Genomic DNA, 25,541 nt, shown 5'->3' on the forward strand with positions numbered 1-25,541 from the left:
AAATGTAATTAGGTAGGTGTCATCTTAAAGCTGATGTTGTGAAACACTAACAAACAATGAAATGTGATGCTGATAACAGCAAAGAAGTGCATGCATTTACATATAGACCAACAATTTAAAAATAGTTCACAAGGCAAGGTGCAGAAAGTGAGGCACTCTCTAGGCCGTAAGCTGATGTTGGCTGGCTGAATTTGAAGAATGTTTCACAGATGTTTTCACTCATCACAGGGTGGTAGTCTTGGATAAGGTCACCGATTTCATCTTATTCCTTGGAAAACTCCTCATTGTTGGACTTGTGGGTAAGTTTTCTACTTTAGACCGGAGAGAGAATGAAATAATGGTTATATAACACAGAACTAAACATTAGATTTAATTACTACTGACAAAGTTAATAAATTATACAACTTTATTTTGTTAGATTATATTTTGATGGAATACATAGTGGCTTTTCTCACTCCCTCTTTTTTTCCCCAGGGATCTTCGCTTTCTTCTTCTTCTCAGGACATACGGATGCGTTTAAGGGCGCCGCTCCCAGCCTCCATTACTACTGGGTTCCTATTTTGGTGAGTGACCGAGTGAGACTATAAATAATTAAAATAAAAATGTAAATTAACAGTGTTGTATTTTATTAACCCGTCTAATTTGTAATGTCCAAATAATGGCCATGTCAGAAAATAAAGACACAACATTGGCTCAGCCAGTGATCAGAGTTCAGGGTGTCACATTTAGTCCAAGTATGAGGAAGGTGGATGAAGTAATTAAAAAAAAACTTTATTTGTTAGACAAAGTGACTCGGGTAATCCAAATGAGCAGAAACACTAACAAACAATACCAGACAATGAACTCGTGTAACTGAAGGGCTTAAATACACTGAAGCAAATGAGATAATTCACTAAACAACAGGTGAACGAAATGAGTAATTAAACAGACAGAGAAACTAGGTCAAAAGACAAAACAAGGAAGACAGAACCAAAACACAATGAAATCATGATCAAAATAGAACATAAGTGTAACGCAAGGCCAGTAAGATTTTTGTTTTGTTTTTAAAAGAAGTCTTATGTTCACCAAGACTGTATTTATTTGATCAAAAATACAGTAAAACAGTAATATTGTGAAATATTATTACAATTTAAAATAACTATTTGAATATATTTTATAATGTCATTTATTCCTGTGATGCAAAGCTGAATTTTCAGCATCATTACTCCAGTCTTCAGTGTCACATGATCCTGTTCTGATTGCTGTTCAGAATTCTTTGAGCAAAGTTTGAAAAACATGTATTTGAAATAGAAATCTTTTGTAATATTTTGTCTTTAGTGTCTTTTATCAATACATCCTTGTTGAATAAATCTGTCACTTACTTTAAAATAAAAACCCACACCTTTAAACGGTAATGCATGCATGTATGCTACCTGTATTTAGCCTGGATTTATAGACAATTAAATAAAAGCTGCAGCTGTCTGTCTGAAAAATCTGTTTGTGTTTTTTTTTTTCCTCCAGACTGTGTTGGTGGGCTCCTACCTCATTGCACATGGGTTTTTCAGCGTTTACGCCATGTGTGTGGACACACTCTTCCTCTGCTTCTGTGAGTACTTGGCATTAATAAGTGTTTTCACTCCAGAAACCGGTAGTATGAGTATAAATATCAAGCCATCAAGCTCCACTCCGGAAGGTAGAAAATCAAATAAAATCTTAATTTTTGATCCTTTAAAAAAAATTGTATAATTCTGCATTTAGGGGAAAATGTAATCGATTTGGATGAAGCATTGTGTCACTAATGAGCGACTGACTCTTCATTGCGCATGGCAGTGCATGTAGATGGGTTTAAACCACTGATGGCACGTTAGACTGAGAATTTACACTGTGTTTCAGTTATATATTCTGGTATGAGGTGTTTCTAATCTGTCTGTGGTACCTGCTTAACTAAGGTGTGTCATTTCAGTGGGACTGATTTGCTTTTCTGTCTTTCATCTCATAATAACCTGATTCTTTCTTTTTCTCTTTCTTCTTTTATGGCTGTTCCCTCTCCCCTCCCCTATCTCTTGGGTTTTCTATTCAACACCTTCATATTCAACATCTGTTCCTCACAAACCTAATTTCACTTTTATCATACCTACACAATTCCTTGCTCATTCCCGCTGACATCCTCCCATCACTAAACCCACTAACACCACACAAAGGTGAAGACCTTGAGCGTAATGATGGCTCTGCAACACGACCGTATTACATGACCACAGAGCTGCGTGACATCCTGATGAAGGGCACGGATGCGGCTCAGACCCCTACTTCACGTGACGTGGCGATGCAGCTGACGGCCCTCGACAAAACAATGGAAAACTGATGAAAGTGACCTAGAATGTGTAATTATGTGTGCTAATGTAACCTCATTTAGTACGTTTAGAGACTGAATGGTCACAAGGTTCAGTCATACCTGCAGTTATTAAATAATCATTCAGCTGTCTGTCATTCAGTAGTTGTATTTTAAGGGAATAAAAGGACTGTTAGGGAAAATGATCTTGAGAATAACATGAAAATGCTTTCACAAGCCATTTTTCTTCAGTAATGTGAAGTTTCTCAAAGTGAAACAGGATATTAAATCATAAAAACGGTAACACTTTACGATAAGGTTCCATTTGTTAACTTACTCAACTACTTGGGTAACATTAAGCAACAATGAAAAATGCTTCTAAAGCATTTCTTAATCTTAATAATGTTAGTTTCAACCGTAACTAATACTGATTATTAAAATCTAGTTTAATTTGTTAATATAAACTAACAATGAACAGCTGTATTTTTGTTAACTAATTTCAACAAAGGTCAATAAATACTCTAACAAATGTATGTAATTGTTTGTTTGTTAGCAAATTTTTTAACTGAGACGTTATTGTAAAGTGTTACTATTAAAACAATAATACAACTTGGATGATGAAAAGTGTCTTTATGACAGTTGCAGTTATGCACAATATGAATGTGTGTTAAGAAAGCAAATAAGGTCAGTGTTGATTTCATGTTCATGTTTCATTTTGGGTTAGTACACCCAAAAATGCAAATTAGCTTGTGTTTTACTCACTCTCGAGGCTTCCTAGGTGTATATGACTTTCTTCTTTCAGACGAATCCAGTCGGAGTTATATTAAAAATTGTCCTGGCTATTCCAAGCTCTATCATTGCAGTCAGCAGGTGTTGCAGTTGAACAGTCCACAAGTCCTCAAATAAAGCTCGCTCATTCATAATAAAACGTGCCGCACATGGCTCCGGGGGCCTTCTGTAGTGAATCCATGTGTTTTTGTAAGATAAATATCCATATTTCAAACATAATAAACACTTTTCTCTCACTTCCGCTGACTGTCATACGTGGAAGCCGTTCCGGCGGATGACGTATGACGTCGGTGTTGCGTGATTAGTGACAAATGCGGAGAGTGGACAAAACAAAACAAAATGCCGGTCACGAATTAGAAGTACAAACCGAGGATTTGCAAAGAAAAATGTCGGAGGATTTCAATATAAGCCAAGAGGAGACTGGTTTTCCTTTGCTAAAGTAAGGAAACTTTGCTTCCTTTGATCCTGTAAACAAACTCGCGAGACTAGCATACCTCAGAGGCGCGCGCTGCACATATGCACTGTGTCATCCGCCGGAACAGCTTCTGCGTATGACAGATACCGGAAGTGAGAGGAAAGTGTTTATTACGTTTGAAATATGGATATTTTTCTTACAAAACCACATGGATCGCAACACCCGCTGACTGTAATGATAGAGCTTGGAATAGCCAGGACAATTTTTAATATAACTCCGACTGGATTCGTCTGAAAGAAGAAAGTCATGTACACCTAGGATGCCTCGAGGGTGAGTAAAACACAAGCTAATTTGCATTTTTGGGTGAACTAACCCTTTAAGTGAGCAGCATCTGCTTTGCATCTGTTCTTCTGCTCAGCAGCACAGCTTTAAGACAGCAACTGTCAGACTTGTTACTTTACCAGACTTATTTTTATACATCACTTGGCTGTTTTACATGAAGCTTCTGATTCAATGTTTTACTTGTCTGTGCTGTCAGATGAATAATGCATTTTGTCCTTTTTGTTTTTTCTGTTTTATTCTATGATGGACAAACATATAATGTTACTCTTAATTTTTTTTAAGTGCCATACAGCTAATGATATTGCTGCATTTCTTCCAGATTGTAAGCCATAACTTTTTAATGCACTTTAAGGTTGTCTATTGTTTTTGGTAGCAATTTGCAACCTGCTTTGGAAAAGCACCTTGTTGCCTTCTCGAGAAGCCTTTAACTTTGTCTTTTGGGTGCTTTGCTACTTAACATGTCAGTATTTTTTATTTAATCTTTAATAAATATTATGCAAGAAGGTGCATTTGTTATTAGGTCTGTCTACGTTGTGTGTTTGATGAAGGCAGGCATGTCACTTTCCTTTCCTCCAGTGTGCTAGCTAAAGGTAAACCGTGGCTCGTTTGTTCTTCAACATCTTTTCTCACATTCATTTATCACAGTGGAGGACCTGGAGAGGAACGATGGCAGCCCAGAACGACCCTATCTGATGTCTGAGAACCTTCTCAATGTTTTGAAGAAGAAGAACCAGGCCAACTAGTCCTCACTGATGGTCAGGGTTATATGCATGTGCCTCGGCAGCGCTTGAGAAATCGTTTTCATTGCTGTATTTATCGTGCCTTAGAGAACCAGACAATCATGTGAATTATGAAACACATCAAAGTGATTGACCTCAGTATCTCAACCATATGCATAAAGTTTACTTTAGAATGTGGGCAAAACACCTCTGCTCCCCCCCCCCCCAGAGGTTTTAGATTTAGTATTTAAATGTCTAAAAAGCTTTTGCAATAACTGCCAAATGTTTTAACTAATACTTTAAAGAATAATTGAAATGTCTGGGCCTAGACTGTTTGATTTGCATTTTTCATATTGATGGTTTTTATATGAAAACACAATGCAGTGTTGTTCATTGTGCTGTTGGACAGGATTGTAGAAAAACGTTTTCTTTGTCAATATGTTTGCAGAAGTGATCGTTCAAAAAAAAAACAATGTTTTACTTTGATCATCTGTCCATTTCCAGTTCATGGCCCTGTGTACATTATGAGAAGTGCCTGTATGTAGGTAAAGCGGTTCAGACTTCTGGACTATAACCGTGTTCTTGACTTTATTCAGTGTTTTAAGTGTTTTGTTACACGTTGGTACGCCTCAATACATGATAAATAAAGAATTTTCTACAATACTCGGGTAAAATCTGTTTATCAGACTTTAAATTGGCGTAGGCCTAAAGGTTTGTGTGTGAGAGAGACCGAGATCAGTGATCAATGTTTCACTTTTAAATATAAAAACATTGTTTTACATTAAATGCTTATTTTAGCAAGTGTGTGTTAAATGTTCACCCAATAGCTATAGCAGCCATTTGCAAATTGAATGTGCGAGACTTCCGGTGTCATCTGTTTACAGTTAATTTAACTGAACAAAAACAGCCCGTTATGCTTCTTGATATTCAATTCAATTCAAATTGATTTGTATACCGCTTTTCGCGATACACATTGTTTCAAAGCAGCTTTACAGAAAATGCATGTGTCTACATTACAATTGATTACAAGATATTGCAAACTGGTATTAATAACTGGTCTTATAATATTATTGTAGTTTATTATCGTATTCCTAAACACACTGGTTTGTTGCGCAAATAATTTTACAGTTTACTACACTTTCTTCTAATAGTTACTTCCCTAGAGCGGCTAATGATAGAACTATCAAATTTTCAGTCACCCACAAGGTGGCGCTGTTGACCAAATATACAGAAGTCCATCTATTTTTGCAGGAGCTCTGATCTAGAGCAGTCTTTTTACTCACTTTAAATAAAGTATGTGTTAAAGAAGTTTTCTCTTGATATTAGTATGGAGAAATATTTTATTTTAGCATTTTTCATGTGTTATCAGTGCTAAAATAATGTTTCGTGACATCTATATACTTCTCTGGAGGTTTTGTTTTCCATTTTCAAGACCTTTTGCCTTATTATTGACAAGTACTGATTCAAAAGAAAAAAAAATCATACAGTAGTTTAAATATATGGTGACATCATTCAAACACAGTCTTTATAGGAATAGTTCACCCAATGTTTTCATCAGCTGTTTGGACTCTCATTCTGACGGCACCCATTCACTGCAGAGGATCCAGTGGTGAGCAAGTGATGGAATGCTACATTTCTCCAAATCTGTTCTGATGAAGAAACAAACTCCTCTACATCTAGGATGGCCTGAGGGGGAGTACATTTTCAGCACGTTTTCACATTTGGGTGAACTATTCCTTCAAGTTCAGCACATAAGTTAAACTACATCTCTGGTGGTATTGTTTCAACTTTTCACTTTTTCTCACGTTTTATTGTTTAAACTTGCTTCATATGCTGGTTCAAACTGCATTGAACAATTTCTTCTAATTGTTTACTTTGTCAAAGAGTTTCAATTCATATGTCAACAACAATATTATTAACTTATTAATTGTGGAGAAATTTCAATATAGGGTGAACTGAGCTAAATTTACTCAAATTCACTGTATGTTAAAGTTTGTAAGATCTCTTGAACTCTTATGGAATTGTTATAGTTATAGCTTGTCTGTCTAACCGGAAAATGAAAATATTCTGTAATATTTTTCCCATTGTAAAAACGGTAATAAGTACTAAAAGGCAAAATCATGTTGTTTCCAATATTTTAAAAACGGTAATATTAGATAAGTAGGCTACTAAAAGGCAAAATCATGTTGTTCCCCATATTTTAAATGTTGAAAGATGTCTTGAACACTTATCGGGGTGCTATTATTATGTCCTTTGTCATTCTAACCAGGAAATTAAAAAAAAAAAGTTTTCTGATATTCTAGAATATTAGGAAAGTATTAAAATACAAAATCCCACTCCCATAGGGAAGTTCTTTTGTGCTACAAATAACCATGCTGTTCAAACGCATCGTCTTGGGTAACACTGTTTTCAAAGTGCCTGAACTCCCTCAACAATACAGAAGCACAGCTCCCATAGTGACCATGATACCCAGATCTCCAGGGGCTGATGTCTTCCCGTTACAGCGAAACCCAGTTTTATAGAGCTCATATGCACTTTGGGAGTTCAATCCAGAGCTCAGGTTTCAAGTTATTGTTTATTAACACAGAATGTAGGTGTTATTGTGTGCTCTGCAAAAATGACATAATATTAGGATAGGTTTTGTGGCCTTAGCTTGTCCTATCATTTTCACACACCAGCCGTGTCCTAATTACTGTTTGTTTCATCTCACTTAATTTTGCTTCTGAGATAAAACGTAATTTGAGATTGGAAAATTCAACCTGCCCTCATAATGAAGCACAGGTCTCTACCAGTGTGCAAAATATTATTTGGCAAGTTTAGTGGCTAGATCAGATGATCGGCAGTGACGACAGCAACCACATCACACCAGTCCCACGAGACACACGCTGAGCTCTTGGCCTCTGTTGTGCACCAACCAGAAAAGCCCTTCCCTCAGGCACTTCATCTCCAGCCCTTTATGAGGATATAGAAGTAATATTTTAAATATAAGATTGGCTGTCAGAGCCTTCATAATATGATTGTTAAACAAAGTAAAAAAGTGTATTATGAAGTATACATTTTATATATAAATTTAAATTTGATAAATTTATTTAACTCTATTAATATAGCATTACAGCAACTACTGATGCATTTCATTCATTTCATGAAAATGCATCAGTAGCTGCTGTCAACGCCATAATAGAATTCAATATTAGTTTAAAAAGGTGGCTCTTGATGCCTTGACCCCAGCCGATAAATATATATATATATCGAATATTAGAGTTCAATATTTTTTTCCCAAAAAATTTATATATTTTATATAACTGATTTTGTATTGAAACATTGTCATTTTCTATATACATCTATATTTATAGATATGTAAGTATACCCTACATATAGGCAATGTTATGTTCACGTTAAAAGTCTAATTAAATGGCTTGCAATATTGAAAAAATGGCACATGTAGTGGTATAATATTCATTCATTTTTATTATTTTTATTTAAAAAAAGTAACCTTTTCATGAATGCACGTTTTGTTTAGGTCAAAAAAGTTACTCTAGGAAAACCTCATATTCATAATTCAAAAAAAAAAAAAAAGTAATTATTGTTATACCTGATCGAGCCCCTTTAGATCAGTACCAGATGGTACGCCGACAAACTCTATGAAAGTGAGGTTATTTGTCACTTCATTTTACATTTATAGATGTACAAACACAACCTCTGTGTTTTCCTTAAATTATATTTAAAGGGGTCATATGATGCGATTTCAATTTTTCCTTTCTCTTTGGAGTGTTACAAGCTCTTGGTGCATAAAGAAGATCTGTAAAGTTGCAAAGACTAAAGTCTCAAATCCAAAGAGATATTCTTTATAAAAGTTAAGAGTCAGCCACACCTACCTAAAACGGCTCGTTCTAACACGCCCCCACATATCTACGTCACGATGTGGGAAGATTTGCATAACGCCGCCCAAATGTTCACGCAAAGAAAGAAGGTGTAACTTTGATTCTCGCTGTAGTATTGTTGCTGCCGCCGCTGCCATGTCGTGAAGGCGCTGTGTGTTTCATTGTGAAAGCGAAACTACTTTGTTTGGCCTTCCAAAAGAGGACGATATCCGCTTCGTCATACCTAGAGATGATCTGTGCTGGTCGCTGAGGAAATGCATCAAATTCGTGCTGTGGATCGCCGGATCGGCTTTCACCATGGACAAAGCAGAGTCCAGCCCGGGGTCGTCACATGTGGTTGCCGCAAGACCGCCGCCGCTCACTCAAGCCAACCTCCGCTCACTCTAGCCTCCGGCTTCCGCTCACTCTAGGCCTCCGTGTGTGACGCTGTTTCGTTGTGAAAGCGAAACTACTTTGTTTGTCCCCACTGGATGCAACAAATTCCTAATTTATAATGGGTTTTAATGTTTTTGTCTCGTCGCTCCGGCTGGACATGGCATCACAGTATGGTAAGGGGCGTAACTTTTCCGTCACACGCTTGAGATATTCAGGCAATCACAACGCACTGGATAGCTGGCCAATCACAGCACACCTCGCTTTTCAGACCGACGAGCTTTGTAAAAATCGACGCGTTTCAGAAAGGCGGGGCATAGTGGAGAAACAATAATGTACAGTATGTGGAAAATAATGAGATGTTTTAACCTTAAACCGCATAAACACATTTCATTACACCAAATACACAGAATAATGTTCTTTTTAGCAACATCATATGACCCCTTTAAGATAGTAAGATAGTTAGATACGCTTAGCTGACAGCGCCGCTCAACAGGTTTGCGCCTCGCAAATTTCAGTAAATAATTCGTATATTGCTTTGCACAGTGTTGAATATCAAAGTTTAAGTTCTGTGGTGTCGCTTACAGTGTAGATGGTGAGATGCTTCCTCCTTTAACACCTCCCACTTTATTTATAAGCGACACATTAGTGCGATAGTCTGCCTCAAAGCAAAGATATTCTACCATGATGCGCGTTTACAGGCGTTTCTGATAGTTATAGGGAATATATAAGCTAATAATAGTTTATTTTTTATATCTACGATCATCGTTTATTATTCAAAAGGCTGTTTTATATGCAACTGTAAGATGTCATAAATGGCGTGATAACTTAAATGTTACATGCAATCCTCAAGATACATGATTATTTTCTAGCGAAATGCTTTTATTTTCTAAAAAGCAAAATTTTCCCGGTTATTTATGAAGATGGGAAGGATTACATGATAAAAGCATCCTCGTAGAAATGGGAAAAAGGGAGTTGACAATGGTAAGACAATGGATTATTTATTTCTTATTCCTATTATTGAATAACAAGTAGCCTAGGTTACTTTATAGTTGCGCAAAACGTAATTGTGTTGTGAACTGAGTTGTATATGTTGAATGCAGTGTATTGCTGTGGCCTGAATGCTCTTTAAATAGAGTAAGAGATCGTGTTCAGAAAATGTGCTGTCCCAGCACCTGACAGATATACATCAGTGCTGACAGACGAGGCCGTTCAATGTGGGTCAGAGAGAGGGGCTTGAAGTTACTGTGTTCAACTACATTGTCATAAATCATAGCTAGTCGGGGCAAGTTGTCACAAAAGCTATATATCAGTAACAGCTAGGGTTAGAATTAAAAGTCCAAATATGTTTTTGTTCTAGTAGTGAGTTAGTGCAAAATATCTAGTATCAAGTGAATATCTAGTGCAAAAGTGAATCATTTTTGTCAATATATTTTTTGTAACGCTGTAAAACCACATTAACCTTTCTGTCTACTATTTCCCCAATTGTTCCTTCCTCTATTTATTTATTTATTTATTTATTTTTTGTGATAGTTGTTCATGAGTTCTTCAGAAAAATCCTTCAAGTCCCACAAATTCTTTTGTTTCCAGCATCTTTTGCATATTTGAACCTTTTCCAACAATGACTGTATGATTTTGATATCCATATTTTCACATTGAGGACAACTGAGGGACTCAGTTGCCATATATATGTATATATGTATATATGTGTGTATATATATATATATATATATATATATATATATATATAGAGAGAGAGAGAGAGAGAGAGAGAGAGAGAGAGATGTATGTGTGTGTGTGTGTGTAGACTAGAGTAGAATATTGTTTAAGACATATTATGGTAATAGCTTTATTTTAACATTTGACTTGAAGCCTGTCTTCCATTTTGTTTCTATCACATTTGTCCCATTGTGCTAACTAGCTAATCAACGCCAGCCACCAGTTTATGCCCAGCGTTGTGTGTCATGTGCCTCTGTTTTGTCTGGTGTGAGATTTGGCCTGGTGAATGTGGGCAACAGGCATTAAGCCAAAGTAAATGACCTAGTCAGCAGCAGTTCCAGTTCAGCTTATGTTGAATAGCTTATTTTGTGTAGAGGAAAAAAATTGTATGTGCCAGTTCTGTGCTTTACTGACAACAGACATGGCCTGGACTGTTTGTTGGGTGTCAGAAAGTAGACGTTATTCTTTTCCTAGTCCTTGAATAATAGCAATTTTCTCTCATGTCCTGCTATCTGATGGCAAATGCCCATGAACTTGTGTGATCGAGTGAAAAATGTTATGAATGTGTCTACAGTAACTATTAACCTGCTGTTTAGAGGAGATATGGAGCTGAAAGAGCACTGAGAATGGGAATGTGTTGGAAACGGGACAAATGTTAAAAAGGTTTCAAATTACTTTTGGGAAAGAATCATTGTGTATGTCATATTATGCAGCTTTAATGAAATGTTTTGTATATATAATGATATGTTTTGTGTCCCAGGTGCATGTCCTTTGAACTGAAGTGCTGTTGCTCTTGAGCTGTGGACAGCTTCTCATTAGCTGTAGTGTTTGTTCACTGGAATAAATCAAAAGGCACTTCATTTTGCTTTTTCATCAGGAAAGACTCATGTTATATTCATATTGTGAGTTATAATAGCTGTAGTTATTAGCAATTGCTGAGGTAGACATGCTTTTTCAAATAGCCATTGCCATAAAACAAGAGTTTTAAACTTTGCTGGCCACCCAGAACACTCTAGTGACATCCTAGTAACCACTTAGAACACCATAACAACTGCATAGCAACACCTTGGCAACCCAGAACACAAAAGCATCATGCTGGTGAACACCCAGAACATCCTAGCGATATCCTAGCAAACACTTAGGACACCATATAGCAACTGCTTAGCAACGCTCTGGCAACCCACAACACACCACAGCATCATGCTGGTAAACTTTTGGATACACTCTTCACTTAGCAACCACCCAGAACACTTTAGAAACATTCTAGCAACTACTTAGAACAATGTAGCAACTGTGTAGCAACACCTTGGCAACCCACAATAACATAGTGTCATGCTGGTAAACTTTTGGATACACCCTGGTGACATCCTAGCAACCCCTTATAACAGTGGTTCTCAATTCCAGAGTTCCATGCATGAACTGTGTTCCGATTGACATGGTCCCTACACAGTGTTCATTGCTCCCTACTCCCTGAGCACGGGAAATCTGTTGAAGTTTACTTCACTTCGGAACATTCATTCATGGATTTGCGCTACGCCATGGCCTGCAGCGTCTTCACACACAAACGAAACTTACTAGAAAAGTGTCAAATGTGATTTAATATACCTCTGTAAATAAATACAATTTAAATTCACGTCTCGCACATGTCTCGCAACTGAATGGCAATGCCCTGGCAATCCACCACTCATTGGTACACTTTGGTACAACCACCCAGAACACCCTAGCAACTGCATAGCAACATGCTTTACCACCTATTATTCCTTTTTCTTGTTTTCAAGCACAGTTTAATTCTCTTGAAGCTTTGGATTTGAACAGTAGTCTCTTGTTTTGCTTGCTTGTTTTCACATCTTCAGTTCTCCTAGTTTATCATTTTAACTCATCAATAATGGGCTGTAATTGATAGTCTGGAGTGTCACAGCAGCTCATAATAGTAGTTTACCGTGAGCACATAACCCATACTCAGCAGGAGGAGTGATCCTTACTCAGAATGGCTCAGGTGTGCTCGTGTGGACTTGCCCTAATGTTATAGTCACATCAGCTGCTCGTCAGGCAGCTGAAGCATGTCTTAATGACACTTTGTCCTCATGTCTGTGGTTTGCAAATCCATGCTGCTTTTAGCTGGCAGGCCAGTCACCAGTGTTGTTTTACAAACAATGCATCACAGGAATAAATTACATCTTAAAATATATTCAAATAGAAAACAGCTATTTTAAATCGTAATAATATTTCACAATATTACTGTTTTTACTGTACTTTTGATCAAATAAATGAAGCCTTGGTGAGCAGAAGAGACTTTTTTCAAAATTTGAAAGGTAGTGTCTGTTTTTTTTAAACTTTTGAACAGTAGTGTATGTTTTAGGTGTTGTAACTGTGCAGTCATTGTTTCTTTTATGTTTTCAGCATAATTAATCACACATCTCATGATGTCATACATTTAATATAGTCTCAATTATATAAATTGTTCCCTCGGAAATGAAAATTCTATCATTATTTATCTACTCAGTACAATTCTTTAAAAAATTATTCTTTTGTAAAAACAAACAAGTATAAATTTGGAACAACGTGGATAAGTAAATAGCCTATAGAAAATCATAAGAAAATGTGTATTTTTTCAGTGAAATACAGTATATTATTTTTTCGAAAAATATGAGGATTATTAGTAATTTATTTTTTTTTTTTTGGCAAAGGAGCCTGTTCAAGAGTGGGGTGAGGAGCACGAAAATGGGGCGGTGTTTGGGATCACCCTGCGCAGAGAGCCGGTCCAGCAGTCAGCCGATCCCACAAAGGCTTTCGTTCAGTACCGAACATGTAAAGTACGCAGGCTAAAAGCGGCCACGCTGGACAAGCTTGTCTCTCACCTTCTGGACCCCTGCTGTCAGGAGCAAGACTACGGCAGGATACTGCTGTCCACGTATCGCACCTTCACCAGCTCCAACAAACTCATCGAGATGCTCCTTCAGAGGTGTGTTAGATGTGTGCACACTAATATGCAAATGTGAGTTTGTGATGGCCAGCTGTATTTGGTTATCAGTAGTTTGTGTGTGTTCAGTTTTTTTCCTACATCATTAAGATACGTCATCACTGATCACTTCCTTGAACTCAGTTTCCACTGGTCGTCTCTGAAGGTTCATGGGTTTATATACTCATCAACCTTCTTTGAGGTTTCAATTAGGCAGCTTTGAATGATAAATTTCACACTTTTGATTTAACACTTGGGTTGTGAAAGCCGGTTTTTTCTATTCATTAAACCATTACAGAATATGACAGACAAGCAAGAAAGCCTGGGTGTTGGTTGAATCTTGCAAATTAAAAGCATCACTTTTAAAGTTTGAAAGATATTAGACGAATGCAGTGTCCATATAAATCTAATTACCCTGAATGATTGATTGTTTGCACTATTTTTTTTTTAATTTATTGCACTATTTTTATTCATCACACTTTATTTATTCATTTATTAGTTTTGCTTCTCTAGCAAATTCATCTTTTAGATATTTTTACTGGAAAACAACGCAGATACTAATAAATAAAGGTTTTATTTTAGTCTTTCAGTCATACTTGAACATGTAAAATGTAAAGGTGTGTCTTGGTAATTTGATTTATAGCTACTGTCTCTTATTACACTGTTTTGTCAATAAGGTTTTACGACAAGAAGTCTTAAAATAATTAAGCACCACACAGTACTAGTAATGTTTATATATAAATAGTATTTGTAAAGAACTTTACTTTTTTTCTTTTTTCTTTTTTTCCAATAGGGGCAACCTTGTGTCTGCGCTTGACAGCACCAATTACCCTAACAGGTAAAAATATACTCGGAAAATGGGATGTCTGATAAATCTTTTATGTACAGTAGACCTAGATTAAATTGTCAGTGTGTGTGTGTGTGTATATATAAACACTGTGGCTCTACATATGTACAGTTGCTGCATGTAATACAATTTTGAAAATGCAGCTTCAGTGTGTATATATTTATATTTATTGATTTATTTCCCTCATAGCTCCTTGTGGACTGTGCTTCAGATGTGGTTGGAGGAGTACAGTGATGATTTGAGGGACGCTCCCATGCACTCGTCACTGCGTCTCATGTGCTTGCAGTTGAGAGGACACCCTGCTCTCTTCCCGCTGGCCAAGCGCTATGAAACGCTCCTTAGGAAATTCCAAGCTGAAGGTCATTTTGGATAATGTATTGCGAATTATCACTTTTATGATGTTCTTTTGATTCTTCTATTCATTAAAGAAACCTGAAAAAATATATCAAATTTTCCACAAAAATATTAATCCGCAAAACTGTTTTCAACACTGATAATAATAAGAAATGTTTCTTGTGCATCAAATCAGAACTGATTATTAGAATGATTTCTGAAGGATCATGTGACACTGAAGACTGGAGTAATGATGCTGAAAATTGAGCTTCGATCCCTGGAATAAATGACATTTTTACACAATTACATTCAAATAGAAAACAGTTATGTAAAATTGTAATAATATTTCACAATTTCACAGTTTTTACTGTATTTTTCATCAAATAAATGCAGCTATGGTGAGCATAAGAGACTTCTTAAAAAACATTTAAAAAATCTTACTGATTCCAAACTTTTAAATGGTAGTGTATATTTTCACCATATTTAATCCCATCTTTTTTTGCAGTTAACCTAATTAGTCTTGTAGTGTTAACAAATGGATGTTTAAATGTATTTTATTTATTTTTATTTGATTTATGTATGAATTTACACACTTATGTTTATAAATGCACAAATACTGCGTATAGTCTCTCAATTACATAAATAGATAATTGATAGATTATATATTGAAATTTATTGCATTTTTTATTTGATGTGCACATCAAATTTTTATTTATTGTTATAGGCTGAAAAATGTGTATAGATCACATGTAGCCTCTTGAATCAGTCTGTCTTTTGCACATCCAGATGTTGTGGCAGGTGGTCCAGTTGATCATCTAGAAGAATCAGCTTTGAATAAGGAGAGAGACTTTGAGTCCGATAACCTAATGGATTTCTTGAGTTTCTCCATTACGGATGTTGCCGAACAGCTCACACGAATGGATGCTGTGAGTGCCAGTGTTTCATAGCTTGCTTCTGCTTGACTCCTCATGGTTATATTGACTTGTAATGTTTGTGTTCTTGATGTTTGTAGGACCTGTTCATGAAGGTGGTCCCTTTCCAATGTCTGGGCTGTGTGTGGTCTCAACGGGACAAGAAAGAGAACCTCTCACCCACTATTTGGGCCACCATCGCCCAATTTAATGCAGTCACCAGCTGGGTCATCACTTCTCTGCTTCGATCCTCGTCTTCTGCCACACAAAGAGCCAAAATCATTGAAAAATGGGTTCGGATTGCACAGGTTCGCTCTTTTTTTAGAGATGGGTGGAGGTTTAAATGATCTTCAGTGTTTCAAAGTCACTCTCACTCTGTCCATGTGAGCTTTAGTCTTTTTTTAAGACTCCTTCAAAGATATTGTGTTAAAGAATGACTTTTTCATTTCACGTAGGGGTGCAGAGAGCTGAAGAACTTCTCTTCTCTTAAGGCCATTTTATCTGCCCTTCAGTCCAACCCCATCTACAGACTAAGGAAAACATGGGCTGCTCTCAGCAGGTACAGATACACTGCACATATGTTATGGTCACTATAGTCACTATGTGGTCACTATAGTCTCGTATAGCTGGTTTTGTTCTCTGTGTAGTTTTTTCTAGCAACTTAGTAGAAAACCTGAGTCGTTTGTGGAAAGCATTATGGTTAAGCCATATTTTGTTGTAAATCTCTGATTCTGTATCTCCAGAGAGGCCATGTCTGTCTTTGAGAACCTGTGTGAAACATTCCCCGATGAGAACTGTGTTCTGACCAGCCGAGAAATATTTGTGGATGTAAGCCGTCAACACATCAGTGTTATTTTAGTATTATTTATATACTGTTATAGTGTTTAGTAATATTTCGAATTAATATTTTGATTTGATTTTTATTTTAAGTACTTGGGCAGTAGCTCATTATCATTTAAAGAGACATGCACCGAAATGGCTCACTGTGAACAGAGCTGTTTTTGAAGAGGTAAAAAGGGTGTTGTTTTACATGACCACTGAGGAATTTTAACCAAAGTATGTTGCAGACCGTTCATGAAGACCCTAAAGAATCATACCAACTTGTGGAAGATCAATGTCCCCTTTGGGCAGTAGCTCATTATCATTTAAAGAGACATGCACCGAAATGGCTCACTGTGAACAGAGCTGTTTTTGAAGAGGTAAAAAGGGTGTTGTTTTACATGACCACTGAGGAATTTTAACCAGAGTATGTTGCAGACATTCATGAAGACCCTAAATAATCATACTAACTTGTGAAAAATGGCATCCAATATTCCCTTTAAAGGGTTAGTTCACCCAAAAATGAAAATTCTGTCATTAATTACTCACCCTCGTGTTGTTCGAAACCCGTTAACTACCACGTTCAAGGTCCAGAAAAGTACCAAGATGATCGACAAAGTCCGTGTGACATCAGTGGTTCAACTGTAAAGTTACAAAGCTACGAGAGTACTTTTTTGCTTAAAGAAAACAAAAATAACGACTTTCTTCCACATTTTCGTCTCTACTGCGTCACTTTGGACGCGCATTCACGACAGTACCATGACGCGAGCGTGTGGCGGCGTCATCACGCCGGATCGGTGTCAGCGCCGCCACACGCTCTCGTTCTGATACTGTCGTGAACACGCATCCACAAGTGACGCAGTAGAGACGAAAATGTGGAATAAAGTCGTTATTTTTGTTTTCTTTGAACAAAAAAGTATTCTCGCATCTTGGTACTTTTCTGGACCTTGAACGTGGTAGTTACCTTGCTGTCTATGGGAGGGTCAGAGAGCCATCAGAATTCATCAAAAATATCTTAAATTGTATTCCGAAGATGAACGAAGGTCTTACGGGTTTGGAACAACACGAGGGTGAGTAATTAATGACAGAATTTTTGGGTGAACTAACCCTTTAACAATAACAACACTGGAATATTGTGCTACCTGATGAAAAGATTGTTAGCGTTAAGCATTTCCTTTAAAACCATATAATCACGGTAATTCAATATGCCTTGAATAGACTTTGATATGGTTTTTATCAAGGTTTTTTTAATCAGTCCAAGCGACGTGAATTTAATTTAGCGTTCATTTGCAATTTCAAGTGGAACACATTTTATCTCAAATTTGGAGTTCTTTTCTTAATCCACTTATGATATTATGGACTGAGACACACTGATATTGACTACTTTGTTTGACCAGAGTGTGCTGGTATTATCAGAGCAATGACCTGATCTCAGAGTTCATGTGAAAGCACTATTCTTATTATCGATGAGCGAAAAACAAAGGGCCTCAGTTCTAATTATTTAATTGACTCTTTTACCCAGTATTTGTTTGTGCGGTGTATTTTTATAATTATTAGAGTGTCACATCTTAGCTTGACTTCATGCTATTTCTCACATGTTTTAGGATGGGAGTCAAGCTGACATGGATAACACTACCACAAAAACATCCAAGAGATGCCCTTTAACAAAACAGATGGTGAAGATGATGACAGTTGACACACTTTTTATATTCAGTATAAAATATATATATCAGTGTTTTACGGTGATGCTGTTCAGGTGATTAATAGCGGGGTGATTTCTTACAGAGCTCAGCTGGAGGGACAGTTCCATATCTGGGGACATACCTTACAGTACTGACCATGCTGGACACTGCCCTACCAGACACTGTGGAGGTGAGGTTGGAATCATGTTTGTTTAGAAATGACAGACTGCTTGCCTTTATTAGTGATGCTCATACTATTACATTTCCGTCGCTTAGCAAACACCTAGCAATCATACCCTAGCACAGAATGCCCTAAAACACCCCAAACACCCTAGCAGCTACACAATTGGGCACTAAAATCAGCAGAACACCACAGCATGGCCACCCAGAACACCCTAGCAACACCTTAGCAACGTCCTAGCATCACTCAGAATACATTAGCAGAGATGGTGCTAAAAACACTCAGAAGGCCCTAGCAGCCACATTATTGAAGACCCTAGCAACACCATAGCAACATCCTAGCAATACCTTAGCAACACTTAGAATACCCCTTGCAGAGAATGCACTAAAAATACTCAGAACACCCAAACAGGCACATTATTGTGTGCTAAAAACACCCAGAACACCTTAGTTGCCACATAATTGGCCACTAAAATCACACAGAACACCACAGCAACTAACTTGCAGCCACTTAAAAATGTCCTAATGGCTATCCAGAACACCCTAGCAACATCCTAGCAATGCCCTAGCAACACTCAGAATACCTTAACAGCCACATAATTGAAAACACACACAGAACATGCTAGCAACACCCTAGCAACACTCAGAATACCTCTAGCAGAAAATGTGCTTAAACACTCACAACACCCTAACAGCCACATTATTATGTGTTAAAAACATACAGAACACTCTAGCAACTACCTTGCAGCCACTTAGAAACATCCTTATGGTCACTAGGAGCATTTAGGAACTTAAATGTTCCTAGTGACCATCCAGATCACCCTAGCAACACCCTAGCATCTCCTTAGCAACACTATGACTACCCTAGCAGAGAATGGCTAAAACCACTCAGAACATCATAGTAGCTGCAGTACAATGTGATTAAAGATCACGGACAACACACTAGAAACGCTCTAGTGACCAGCCAGAACACCATAGCAACACCCTAGCGATGCCTTAGCAACACTCTGATTACCCTAGCAGAGAATGGCTAACACCACTCAGAACATCATAGTAGCTGCAGAACAATGCAAAGATCATGCACAACACCCTAGAAACACTCTAATGACCAGACAGAGCACCATAGCAACACCCTAGCGATGCCTTAGCAACACTTAGACTACCCTAGCAGAGAATGGCTAAAACCACTCAGAACATCATAGTAGCTGCAGAACAATGTAATCAAAGATCATGCACAACACCCTAGAAACGCTCTAATGACCAGACAGAACACCCTAGCAACACCATAGCAACAATATAGCAATGTCCTAGTAACACTCAGACTACTCTAGCAGAGAACGTGCTATAAAACACTCAAAACATCATAGTAGCTGCATTACAATGTGCTTAATTATCATGCACAACACCCTAGCAATGCTCTACTGACCAGCCAGAACACCCTAGCAACACTCAGACTACTCTAGAAGAAGATGTGATAAAACCAATCAATCAATCAGAAATAGTAGCTGCATTACAATATGCTCTAAAATCTTGCACAACACCCTAGCAACGCTCTAGTGACCAGCCAGTACACCCTAGCAACTGCATAGCAACTGTGAAAAAAAACCCCACCTTAGCAGACACCGAGCAACACCTTGATGTTTGCATCTCTCACATTTTCTTTTGAAAATGTAAAATAGTTCTTTTATCCATTTTTCATTTGGTTGCACATGCAAAATTGTCATTAATGTCATGATCATTTTTATTGATTTCTGTACATACTATCAACAGGGTGGCCTCATTAATTTTGAAAAGAGGAGACGGGTGAGTCCTTCTCTTTGTTTATCTTCTTAACTGTCTAATTGAACACAGCCAAGGTTATCTGTCTTTGTCCAGATGTTGTTGTTGCTATAGATTTGGTGTGATCTTAAAGAGCCCATTCTGAACAAACATGAAGTCCTCTTTAAAGCGTCGGTTTGACGTTGGCGCCGTAGAGATATAGACTTATGTTTACAGAGCACTCTCTTCTTCTGAAGGCGGACTGATATTAATCTCATGACGAATTATTTGTGCATGGTGTGTTACATAACAGTCATGGCTTTGTTCCTTGTATTCCTCTTTAATCTCTTGCTCTGTATATTGTTGCTTTGCCTCTTCATTTCATGGGAATTACTCCCACTGTTTTGCAGGAACATGAGATTTTAAGGCAGATCCGTCAGCTGCAGGCCTCGTGTTCTCAGTATGTTTTACCCCATCATCCTCAGATCGCTGCATGGCTGCAGAGTCAGAAACTGCTGTCGGATCAGGAGAGGTGAGACTCCAATCATACGAGTTGAGTCATGATAGATTTATGAAAGTGGCGGGTAAATGTATGTAGCAAATTTTAGGTCCTTTTTTGAGGTTATACAATTAATATCAATGTCAATGTCATTTTATTCATAAAAAAAACAATTAGAAACAACATAGATCACATTTTAAAGAGATTTCCCCAAAATCCTGGCTTTTCCTACATTTGAATCGTGCTTATGTGTCACTGTCCTCAGCTATGAATTTTCCAGACAGCTGGAGACTCCTCAAGACACTTCTCCATCCAACAGTGGCTGGAGTCACCGAACTCTCACCAAAAAGCTCTCATCGTGAGTATAATTCTAGCTTAAGCGCCATTTTAGCTTGAGTTTCCAGCAACTGTCCTGTTATCTGCAAGCTTTCACTGGCGTAATATAGCAAAAATCTGTGTTTGCAGGCTCTTGTCAGGGAACGAGGGGTCCAAAAAGAACTCAGACCAGATCAGCGTGTCCTCATCAGGATCCAGCAGCTCTGAAACTGAGGAAATATCTGCTGCTCAGTCATCATCTTTTTTATCACCGGTAATTGTGCGCACACATACACATTTACATTTATTAATTTAGACTCTTTCATTTAGTGCATTTGTCAGTAGGGACATTCAGTTATTAATCCTAATAAAAATTAGCTATCATTACAATCATTTTAATACACCTCTTGTCATCTTTAGATATGAATTATCATTTTTTTAGTCAACATTGATAATGTTTCTTAAGCAGCATATTAGAATGATTTCTGAAGGATCATGTGACACTGAAGACTGGAGTAATGATGTTGAAAATTCAGCTTTGCATCACAGGAATATATTGCATTTTAAAATATATTTAACTAAAAAGCAGCTATTTTAAATTGTAATAATATTTTACGATATTACAGTTTTTACTGTATGTTTGATCAAGCAAATGCAGCCTTGTTGAGCCATTTTATGTCTTTTAAGGACATCAAGATATTATCACTGTTCACTTCTAAGGTCTTTGACATAATTTCCTACAGACAGCTAAAGTTTCTGTCCTTGTTTTTAATGTCTCATGCGTTTACGTTGCTGTCGTGACTCAAGCGCAGCATTAAAAAAGTGTCCTTTGTGTGAGGAGTCATGTCCTCTGTACCGTATTCAGGGACAGACAGACGTCAGCACTCAAATGCTTCAAATTCTTGGAAATGTTTGTCCTAATCGCTTCCATCGTTTGAAGTTGCTGTTCAGTTCATATATGCTTCTTTACAACATTACATTCATGCATTTGGCTATATGCATTCAGGCTACATTTTAACAGGAATTGAACCCAAAACCTTGGTGTAACCAGCAGCATCCTCTATTTTCTATGTAGCTAGTTTCATGCTTTCATTCTTCTCCCATAATACGCTCAAATCAACAAAATTTATGTAATATTATCATTCAGGCAATATAATAACCATTCAACTCTACATTAACCCCTTACAAAGTTGTCACCTGGTATTTTTGTCTATATCTAATCATCCAAATCTGTTTGCGCCAGTCCTGAACTGTTGCTTCACACCTGATAATGATTGTGATGGTGTCTTATGATAAAAGTGGCTCTGAAATGTCTCCTCTCATCTCATAGGCTCTTTCCAGCTGCAGTCAGAACACTGAGGCTTTTCCCTCGTCTTCCTCTCCTGATTCCTCCACCGTGTCTAGTTCGTCCTCCAGCTCTCAGCAGGACCTCATCCTGAATCCATCTTCCTCCTCCTCCTCTTCTTCAGCGTCAGCTGACCCTCACCTGGTCTCCTCCCATAAGCGCTCTGTCTCCATGACCTCCCTGCCCTTCTACAACAGGCAGGTGGACGACTCATGCATCATCAGGGTCAGCGTGGAGTTCTGCAACAATGGCAACATGTACAAGAGCATACTGGTAAGTATGGGACAGGGAAAGCAGTAGCTATAAATATTGTACAGCATCTATTAAATATTTAAACAATTTAAAAAATCATTTAAGATTTAATTATATATACGTGTAAACAATTACTTAATTAAATTATTAATTAATAATTGAATAATAATAATTTATTTTTGCATCTCTAGCATAATTTTGGTTTGATATACAATTGTTTTATATATATATATATATATATATACACTTCTTAAATATATACTGTATGTGTGTGTATCTCTGTATATGCATAATAAATATACACAGTACACACTCATATATTATGTAAACAAAAACTTTTATTTTGGATGTGATTAATCACGATTAATCGTTTGACAGCACTAGTAAATATATAATAAAAATTTGCTATTATGAAAAAACCCCCCGGCTGTTTAGAGTATCATAATGGAAATAAACTATCATAGAGATTTCATTTGACTTGCAACAAATGCTCTACCACAGTGGTTCCAAACCTGTCCTGGAGGACCCCCTGCCCTGCACATTTCCCTAATCAGACACACCCAATTTAGTTCTTGCAGTCTCTACTAACGAGCTGATGAGTGGAATCAGGTGTGTTAGATAAGGGAGACATACAAAAGGTGCAGGGCAGGGGGGCCTCCAGGACAGGTTTGGGAACCACTGCAGTCTACCAAAACCAAAGTAGAAATTTTCTTTTAGATACTCAACTTAGCTAGTATTCATTACAGAGCCTACTAAAATGCATTAAATGCTATTCATAGGTGCAATTTAGCACCTTCTTTATTAGCTACTTAATCATTATCATCAAATGCATAATCAAAAAGGTTGTTGTTTGTTAAATATAAATCTAACTGTTCATATGATTCAGAGAAAATCTAGGAGTCATTTGTGCTTAAATCCACATCTTTCAAAACCTGTTCTTTGAGTAAACTTTCATATCCTCTTCTGCTGAATATCAACTACTAAAGATTGTGGAATATTTCTTTTATTAAGTTTCTGTAAATATTTAACAAAAACTGGTTTCTGTTCTTTCTCAGCTGACTTTTATGATTTTTTTTTTTTAATGATTTCCTGCTCAGTTGACCAGTCAGGATAAGACGGCCCAGGTGATCCAGAGAGCCCTGCAAAAACACAACCTGGAGGATGTTAGTGAGCAGGACTTCACCCTCGTACAAGTTCTGGCCCAAGGCAGGGGTACTGAAAACTAATTTAAATAAATAACATGTGTCATTAGTAAAATTAGAGAATGTTCTGAAACCCACTATATACGTTTAGATAAAAACTATGAATGTAAGGTTAATCTTCTGATGTTTATTAAAAATAACGCACATATGCAATGTTTATAATTCTTGTGCATATTTTTGTTGTAGAGCTGCATATTCCAGAAAAGGCCAACGTATATTATGCCATGTCTACATCAGCCAACTACGACTTTGTTCTACGTCGATGCCCAAAAGGCCAACGGAAACAACTCATTCGCTCTGTTTCACTGTCATCAGGACGAGCCACAAAATAACAGCGGATTCAGCTCTGATTCTGGAAAACCTTTTCTGCACTTGCTGAAAACTCTCTAGTCATTCAAACACAAATGGAGATGTCTGAGATTGAAAACAAGTAATTTTAAAGGAAAAAAAAGACTATTTCTGGCCTACATTTCACCTTGTGAGTTGATGAAGACTTTATGAGATGGCATTTGCAAGCCGTTTACTTAAGTAACATGCACTAATGAAGCATGCATGATAAAACATATAGTAAGTAAATAAATAGCATCAATTATGTTAACTGTAGAGCTCAAATATCATGAGTTCAGTTTCATGAATTCATAACTCAGGTGCTTTAAATTGTTTTCAGTGACAAGAGACAGATAACAGACTTCATCTTCTTGAATTCTTCACATACAGTGCAGTGATAATGGGATGAAGCAAAGTTTCTCAATGACCTTCAGCTCTCATTCTTTGACTGCCATAATGAGACAGTCTAACCACATACACTGTACGATATTGCGCTAACTTTGAATAGAAACACAGTCATACACCTAGAGGCCTGGGATGAGACTTTTTTAAAGGTAAGTGTCTGTAGAGACTGCCTGTGGATAACACATGAGTTCACAGTGTTCCTGATTACAGCATGATGATGGTGTGTGTGTGAGAAGACGAGCCGCTCCAACAGGTGCAGTGGCATTCCAGAGACACACTTTCACATCCACAGTCATGTGTGATTGCATTTACATGTCATTTGATGAATCCATTTTTAAAAAATATCATTTCTGATTTATTATTGTATGGTGTAGTGTGGCAGCATTACTGAACATTCAATGGATATTTTTATACCACGTCTTACTGTATATTCTCCTTTATCAGCATCAAATTCAAGTAACTTGACTCTCCACAATCAGTCTGCTTTTATGGACTTTTACAAGCTCTTGCATAGTAGAAAAGAAGATAAATTAAATGAGCACTCAAAGGCATTTTAATATAGATATGTTAGTAATACAATATTTATTTATATTAGTTTGTTGTAAATTTAAGATATAATGCCATGTACAATATAAGATGGTATTTGTTTAATCATTTGCATTGATCTTTTATTTTATTTTATTTTTATGAACTGAGTGTATTCTGAACCCTGCAACATTTCACTGATGGATTTGTGCATTTGTGTCTGAAAAACAGTGCATTAGGTTCTTTTAATATTCTGCATCTCTCAATGTAAAATAGAAATTAAATGATCGCCCGTCCACGTACTGCAATAAACACAATCTACATGTTGAACTAAGATGGTTATGCACAGATTTATGTGATGTAAAAAGAGGCAATCATGGCACTGAAATGAGCTAGAAAATACTTTGCATGACTGATTATGCTAACCGTCTCTACCACTAGCAAAATTAATCCACTTGCCCAATGTGGTAGACACCTAAACAGCCTTCTATTGAACCATGATTAACAAATATTAAAGCATCTGTTCAGTTTTGAATCCAGTTTTGTATTGCATTTTGAAGACCTGGTCACAGTAATGTGTTTAGGATGGCATGGAGATATCAGTGAACTCAGCAGATCACATGTGGAGAAATCAATA

General features: G+C 37.1%; 2 protein-coding genes across 7 annotated transcripts in view; both read left to right on the top strand.

The window, feature by feature from the left end:
* The window catches only part of LOC107653473 (choline transporter-like protein 2), a 23,262-nt gene extending 18,028 nt beyond the window's left edge, over positions 1–5,234 (top strand). For 2 of the 5 annotated variants that reach the window (XM_016440194.1, XM_016440193.1), the window contains exons 19-22: positions 229–299; positions 475–563; positions 1,501–1,585; positions 4,500–5,234. In XM_016440194.1, coding sequence (XP_016295680.1) covers positions 229–299; positions 475–563; positions 1,501–1,585; positions 4,500–4,597 — 343 coding nt within the window. In that variant the 3' untranslated portion in view covers positions 4,598–5,234. Of the gene's footprint in view, positions 1–228; positions 300–474; positions 564–1,500; positions 1,586–2,180; positions 2,361–4,499 lie in introns of all 5 variants that reach the window. The other 3 variants (XR_001630226.1, XM_016440192.1, XM_016440191.1) reach the window with 3 other exon arrangements.
* Positions 5,235–9,497: 4,263 nt separating this feature from the next.
* On the top strand, positions 9,498–24,915 carry LOC107653475 (ral guanine nucleotide dissociation stimulator-like 1). Of its 2 annotated transcripts, XR_001630227.1 has the most exons (18): positions 9,498–9,810; positions 13,233–13,507; positions 14,298–14,342; positions 14,541–14,710; positions 15,471–15,610; positions 15,697–15,903; positions 16,051–16,154; positions 16,339–16,423; positions 18,019–18,090; positions 18,200–18,286; positions 20,047–20,079; positions 20,445–20,566; positions 20,799–20,891; positions 20,999–21,122; positions 22,179–22,466; positions 23,543–23,657; positions 23,834–24,125; positions 24,315–24,915. XR_001630227.1 is itself a non-coding variant. In XM_016440195.1 (17 exons), exons 1-17 carry the CDS (start codon positions 9,787–9,789, stop codon positions 23,977–23,979), a joined length of 2,130 nt encoding a protein of 709 aa, XP_016295681.1. In that variant the 5' UTR covers positions 9,498–9,786; the 3' UTR covers positions 23,980–24,915. The 2 variants fall into 2 exon arrangements, 1 of the variants encoding a protein (XP_016295681.1); XM_016440195.1 differs by having other exon boundaries at positions 23,834–24,915.
* Positions 24,916–25,541: the final 626 nt, after the last annotated feature.

This window comes from Sinocyclocheilus anshuiensis, unplaced genomic scaffold, assembly GCF_001515605.1.
Source record: "Sinocyclocheilus anshuiensis isolate Anshui unplaced genomic scaffold, SAMN03320099.WGS_v1.1 scaffold383, whole genome shotgun sequence".
NCBI lineage: Eukaryota > Metazoa > Chordata > Actinopteri > Cypriniformes > Cyprinidae > Sinocyclocheilus > Sinocyclocheilus anshuiensis.